The sequence below is a fragment of the Loa loa genome (assembly GCF_000183805.2).
Source record: "Loa loa unplaced genomic scaffold supercont3.942, whole genome shotgun sequence".
NCBI classification, from domain to species: Eukaryota; Metazoa; Nematoda; class Chromadorea; order Rhabditida; family Onchocercidae; genus Loa; species Loa loa.
Genome location: NW_018109122.1, coordinates 1 through 7,171, shown reverse-complemented (window position 1 = coordinate 7,171; position 7,171 = coordinate 1). Strand labels below are relative to the sequence as shown.

The 7,171-nt window shown below is 30.7% G+C and overlaps 3 protein-coding genes across 3 annotated transcripts; 1 reads left to right on the top strand and 2 right to left on the bottom strand.

Annotated features, from left to right (window-relative positions):
- Positions 1-308: 308 nt before the first annotated feature.
- Positions 309-2,023, bottom strand: LOAG_11189 (hypothetical protein; the record flags this gene model as incomplete). Its single annotated transcript, XM_003146713.1, has 3 exons — positions 309-602; positions 1,045-1,101; positions 1,964-2,023. The coding sequence occupies 3 exons, from the start codon at positions 2,021-2,023 to the stop codon at positions 309-311; spliced, it is 411 nt and encodes a 136-aa protein (XP_003146761.1).
- A 1,082-nt stretch (positions 2,024-3,105) lies between these two features.
- Positions 3,106-3,434, bottom strand: LOAG_11188 (hypothetical protein; the record flags this gene model as incomplete). Its single annotated transcript, XM_003146712.2, has 1 exon — positions 3,106-3,434. A coding segment is annotated over exon 1 (189 nt), but the record flags the coding sequence as incomplete, so codon positions are not given.
- An 87-nt stretch (positions 3,435-3,521) lies between these two features.
- LOAG_11186 (hypothetical protein) lies at positions 3,522-5,186 on the top strand. The gene is made up of 4 exons (XM_003146711.2): positions 3,522-3,719; positions 4,307-4,464; positions 4,643-4,763; positions 4,904-5,186. Exons 1-4 carry the CDS (start codon positions 3,542-3,544, stop codon positions 5,011-5,013), a joined length of 567 nt encoding a protein of 188 aa, XP_003146759.1. The 5' UTR covers positions 3,522-3,541; the 3' UTR covers positions 5,014-5,186.
- The last annotated feature ends 1,985 nt before the right edge of the window (positions 5,187-7,171 follow it).

Genomic DNA, 7,171 nt, shown 5'->3' with positions numbered 1-7,171 from the left:
ATATATATATATATATATATATATATATATATAATAATAATAATTATAATAATAATAATATNNNTNNNTNNNTATATATATATATATATATATATATATATATATATATATATATATATATATATATATATATATATATATATATATATATATATATATATATATATATATATATATATATATATATATATATATATATATATATATATATATATATATATATATATATGTATATACATGTATATATACATATATATATATATATACATATATATATGTATATATGTATATATATATGTACATATATATTATATAATATACTGTATTATAACATAGTATTTTACATAATATTCCACATCGATATTCACTTTGCTACAAAGGATAGATTTCGGTTTTGTAAACTGCAAAGATAACGAGCTTTTTGAATAACATTCATGCTTACATGTGTCGGAGAGCACGACATCTGCTACCAGCGGCTTCTTACTTGGTTTCTTCTGTGGAACCTGACATCGTGTATTTCTTCTTACAGGACTACCTTGACTAGCTCTTAGCTCCGTGAGGGCACTTTTCCCTTCACTGCCACCAAAATATCTTCGAATGTCCTGCAAAAATTATTGATTTTCATAACGAAGTCAGTGCAGTTGTATAAGATAATTAATGAACAACTACTGTTGACACTGATATTTTCATCTACATGAGGCATACACTATGATTAATCGATAAACAAAATGAATTTAAAAAAAAAAGACATATATAATAAAACAACCATTCACTCCTGAATGAATCCAGTAGATGATATTTCTTTATCTTCAAGTATTCCTGAAAATGGTTCCTTCGATTTTCCCTAATTATTCAAGCAATTTTAATCTCAAAACCATTTAAAATCCCCACCGAATATTTGTTTCCATACAATATGTAAAAATGAAAACCAAAAAGAAATTATTCCTCATCCCCTCCCATCCTATCCTACCCTCCCACCCTCTCCCGGAATGAAACTATTACATAAATCTCAAAACTAGCTTCCAAATATCATCGTTCTTCCACCACGAAATGTTGAGGTGGCAATGAAACGAATTCGTCCCAGGCCAATTTTGCTGCTTGCTATAAACCATAGACGCACTTTAACCGTAAACAATAACTTTTTCCCATTTTATCCAGAATCTCCAGACCAGGAGGACTCTAGCTAACTTATGTTATTATCCATCCCTGAAAATAAGCTTCCGACTGTGATATTAATTATACATATAGAGAAATCGGAAGCTAGTTTTGAGATTTATTAGAGATTGAGTATAAACAAGATAGTGCAAAAATAATACAGTTTTGCAAAATAGTACAGTTTTACAAATAAGAAGGGAAATTTGTGCAGAAAATAGACTTCATCAGGAGTTAGAAAATTAAGTTATTTGTAATATTCATAAGCTAGAGCAGCAAATAAAAATAAAATGTGCTAAAGCAGAAGAGATAGCAGAGATCGACAAGAACTGTAAATAACGAACAATTTGTAAATAATTAAGAAAAATTAAGGAAGTTAAGAACAAATAAAAGGAAGGATTCCGTGGAGATTTATGTTAATGATATAATGAAATATAACTGATACTACAACAATTTAATTCAAGAACTATAAAAATTAAAATTTCTTCGAGATTACTCATTACATTATCCACATGCATATCCCACTGCACTTGATCGATCATCCAATGATATTCTGAATATCCAAATGAATATTACTGAAGAATTAATTAGTCTAAATCGAAATAGTTGATAACTATGGTAAAAAACTGAATGAAAATAATAATGAAACAGAAGGAATGAAATTTTAAAAACACAATGGAAATTAATAATGAAACAAATTACAAATGAAGAAATAAAAGAGATTGCTTCATTGTCTTTTACCTGCTCAGTTCAAGTTTCGCCGCCCAAGCGATGAATTTCTAAGATTTAGAACTGGAAAATTCTGGTATACCATAAAGTTTTTCTTTTGCAATTTTTCTTTCCTTCTTTCTTGTTCGCATATGTTTGCCATATCATATTTTTCATTTCTAATTATAATTAACAACAGAAATAAAACTAATGATGGAAGAAATCTGAGAAAGAATAAATGAAAAAAAAAACCCCTCATAATCACTTAAATGTTCATCTTAAACTTCATTGCCCGACTGATGAACTTCCGGAATTTCAACCTGGAAGATTTTGTGAATCGTAAAATTTCACCTCACTTATGATTTTTTTTCTAGCATTTTATTTTCTGCTTGCTTCTTGTAGTAAAACAAGAACAACAGGTAATTATTATTGCTGTTATAGTATGTGGAATACATTTTTAGATTATGGTAATCCGAGCAATCAAATCCCTCGAGCTAAAAATATTTGATAAGCCAACTATTTCCAAAAACCAAAAAAAAGAAAATTAAACAGAAACTTTTTTTTTAAAAAAAAAAAATTAAACGAAAATTTTTAATTAAAATATGTGATCAATTATGAAATATTCGATCTTCTTTCCCGCATTCTTTTTGATTTGTATATTTTCACGTCTTTGTACATTGACATTTTGATGTGTTACACCGTAAGCACACATGAAAATAGCATGGACATAAAATACAAATTTAAGGGTCATCACGGCTCTGCTGGTCAAAGATGTAAAAAAGAAATTCACGTAAACGTGATGGTATAGTTCGAAGTAAGTTAATGTAAGTAAGTTACACTTAAGTAAATCATATACATTGGTGCATTCGATGATTGTTTGCGTCTAAAAATAAATCAGCAAAGTTCAAGATTTCATCATCCAGCAATGAGTCAGAATGTTCGGGAAATTTCTGGAAAGGCCGTCCACTAGATGTATAAAAGCAAGCCAGTAACTACTTCGGCAGTCGTTGTTACACGTGGAGTTATTGGTGTTTACGGTTTCTTTATTTAGTAGAAGGGGAGGGATCACGTACTCCACGTAGATGATTATCACGTAGTAATCTGCATTTAACGGTGATGTATCTTCACTTTTCCTTTTCCTTAGTTTTGCTGTAGTCATTGTATCAAATTTTAATTTTCAATTATGCTACTGTTCATATTCCCGCATTGTTACTTATTTTTCGAAATTCCTTCTCTGCATATTACGCCATTGTTCCGTTCTCCGCATTATTCCGTTCTCCACATTCTTTTGGCATTGTTCCTTTCTCCACATTATTTTGGCATTATTCCGTTCTCCACATTCTTTTGGCATTGTTCCGTTCTCCACATTCTTTTGGCATTGTTCCGTTATCCCGGTAATTTCATTATCCGATAATATCCATTCGAAAGATATCATTACTGGACCATTTACTCCTTCTAGAATATCCTCTTGTTATAGAATGTCTGGGGTGATTTCCGGCAGTCATATTTTTTTACCGAATAATACCACATCTCCTCGTTTCATTTTGCTTCACCGGGCATGAGATTTCATATGTTATATCCTAGATTGTCTTACGTTGAGCATTGGTGAAAATTAACTCGACAATTCACTGGATTCCATATTTATCATTTCAGTCGTTGTTTTGCAGATTCGAAACGCTTTATGTTGCGCTTATTAAGTAGACAGATTATACGTCGGGGGATTGGTGCTGTAATTAATGAACCATGGGTTTCTTCTGCCAGGAATTATTCTTTCGGGTCGAGGTATCCACTATCATCAGTGTTCAGGAGTATTGATAGGCAGCTGCAGGAAATTGAGCGACAGTTTGATCGAGTCTTTTGTGAGTTGCTAGTTTACTTTATATGGATAATAATGAATCTTAGAATTTACCGGTCTTTACTAGTTTTCTGAAGTTCGTTGTATACGTTTTTTGAAAGATTTAGATTCTTGCCTTTGTTCCAGTTCTACTTACTGCTGATTGAGTTATCAACAGTATCGGTTAAAGATTAGTAGGAGAAGGGTTTGTTTGGCTATGCTATGTATTTCTGTGCTGTTTCCATAACTGTGGTGTCAAGTTCAGCAGTGCAGTGACCTCTGAGGAAAACGTGGTGTTAATATTAGTAAAGCGTACGATAATGAATCCCATCAGATTTCCTCGGATATTAAGCACTGACAGGATTTAAACTGAAATTACTATTAGTCAAACAGAAAATACTTGGGAACTAAAACACAGTAATGCATTCACAGTGATAACAGTGAATCTTAGATTTCAACAGTCTTTTACAAATGTTTCGATTAGTAAATTTCTGAGAGATTTAGATTCCGATTTTTGTTCCAGTTCTATAGACCCCTTCCTCTTAGGTCACCCCTTCATTGTGATTTTTTTTGTCAGATGGGAGCAGTAAGTGAATTTGATCTCATTTTAAGGGAATTCACGCGATTGGTTTGATAGTTTTCGACCTATAGGAGTTCGCGAACACCCCTCGCAAATAGAATCATATCGCGTTCTGAATCCAGTCGTGGAAGAAGACGGCGTAAAAAAATTCTTTTTGGAACTCGATGTTCGCAGATTCAAGCCAGACGAGGTTTGTATCGGATATCTCTATACTATTAAAATTTAACCTACAAGCTAATTCTTTTCTCGTTTACGGTTGGTATTCCCTGGAAATAATTTAATGAGAACATCATTAATTTTTGAACAACATTCTGATCATTTTAGATTTTTGCAAAATCCAATCTCAATTTAGTTGTTAATGTGTGCAGGTCACTGTCAAGACCAATGCGAAGGAAAATACTCTGACGGTTGAAGCAAAACACAAAGATGACGAAACGAAGTTTGAATATTTGCGTAAAATCACACTACCGCAAGGAGTGGTTAGTAAAGGTAATCACAAATTTTTATTCAGGTTTTTTTTATTTCTCTTTTATGAGTTCCGAACTTGAAAGAAAATTTAATTTGAAAGTTGTTTATTAATGCTAAATGAAGACTTCGGTCGAGAAAGAGCTGTAAAGGTTTTTTTCAAGATATGACATGCCACTTCACGTCGGATGGAATTCTGCAAATCAAAGCACCATATAATCCACCACAAGAAGCCATCACCGTTGATACGGAGATTCCCGTAAAACATGAATGAGTGCACAGTAATTTTGGTTGGAACTCAAGCATTTCGGTTTACTGAGCAAGGATGGGATGTACTGACGAAGGATTTCATAATATTAACCGATCATATCCATGAGACCGTGCAATTAATCCGTTTTTGATGATCCCTGACAGTATATAACATAAAGCATTAATTTAGAACTAGGGAATGGCTTATTTATCTTTTACAAATTGTCATTACTGTCACATCATGAAATTGCTGGGATTCCCATGGATGCATATTTTTCATATTTACATTCTTCCATGTTTGTTGTTTATGTTATATACTTGCGTTATTTTTTTTTTCACAAATATCTCACAATTAGAACTTTTTAAATCTACAACTCCAGAAATAGTCTGAATATATTTTCGGAGTGCAAATTGTCGTTCAGCGCGGAAATTTGCATTGAAAATGATTTGTACAGGAGTAATTTGTTGGATGTAATAGTCTTATAATTTTAATCATTTCGGAGATCTGGAATTCGCTGGGTTTCTCGACAAAATGAAATTATCAGCTTGCTACATATGAACTATCAGTTCATTTTTTATGAACTGAATTTCAATTTCTCGTGTCGCACTATCAATTATACTGATATTTTTTGTACATTTCATGTAAACTGTATGAATATGCAACAAATAAAGATGAGCAGACATGGCTAGACTGATTACACAGGCTAGCTTCCTGACTATATTTCGTTAGCAATTGGGGCACAAAATTGATTCCTAATTATGTGAAGTGAATATTATCACCTGAAATCGTGACTGGTTGACAAAGCAATACTGTTTTCATGTTGAGAACTGGAAGTATTCCTAGTACTGCTGAAGTTATGTTTTTCATCTTAGCTATCTACTCTATCAGATTTATCGTTTGGATAGCATGTATTTCATGGAGCTATCAATTAAATGGTCTTCCATTTCAACGTTTCACCAATGTGCTAATGGTATTTTTTCCAAAATGCACCAGTATAATTCTCCAACTATTCATTTGTATTTTCTTTTCGCACATGTCAATAATAGACTAAAAATATCACTGCAATCATTACTGTTACTATTGCTACTAAAAAAATGCGATAAATATTGAAGCAATTTTATTTTGAAAATCCACGAAAGCAAAACAGAACAAAAAAAAGAGAAAAAGCGAAAAAAATGATAATGCCAGAAGAGGTGAGTAATTAGAGAATAAACTAGAAAAAAATGCAAGATGAAAAAAGCAAGAACAAACGGAGGAAAAGTGGAAGAAAATTCTCGAAAGAGATATTTTGGCAGGCTTCGTTAACAATTAAAATTGTTTTTACATTAGTACCAATAATGTCGATGATGGTAATAATAGTAATAATAAGAAATAACAGTAATAATAATAACAATAGTAGTAATAATGATGGTAATAATAACGGCTATCATTATAATTACAATTATAATGAGAGTAAATAAAACAATGCAATAAAATGGCAGGACAGTACTGAATATAGCAGTGTGTAAAAATAACGAAAAAAAAAAAATTAACTACTCAAGTTTAAAATACCTTTATCAAATTAGAGTTTGCCAACAAAAAAAAAAACAAGGTAATTAATTGATCGATGAGAGGGAAAGACAATATTCTAAATTATCCCTTATTTAATTCATTTGTTTTTGTTTTTTATTACAAAAATGTAATTTATATTATTAATTTTCTCGTTTTCTTCAATTACATCCGAAATTAATTTCTTTTTATTTATGTTAAATTTTGGGGGGGAAAAAAAAGAAAACAAAAGAAAAAAATCATTCGAATTTCATTTAAATTCCCTTAATTTATCATTTAATCATTGATAAACAGTTATTTTGCCACATATTTTTTGTCGACATGCTGGACATTGATCAAATCGATTCCCACATCCTTCGCAACAAATAAAATGTGAACATGGCATGTAAAGCATTTGTGGCTAAAATATATTATTATAACTGATCATTAATTTATTATCATTATCATTATCTCATTCTTAAAAATGTCAACACTAATAATACACAACAAATTTGAGCACATAATATATCACCTGAGTAATTGTAATAACAATGTTATAATAATTATAGTAGTATTAATAATAATAATTAATAAAACAATAATTAATAACAATAATAATAATAATAATAATAATAATTAATAATAATAATAATAA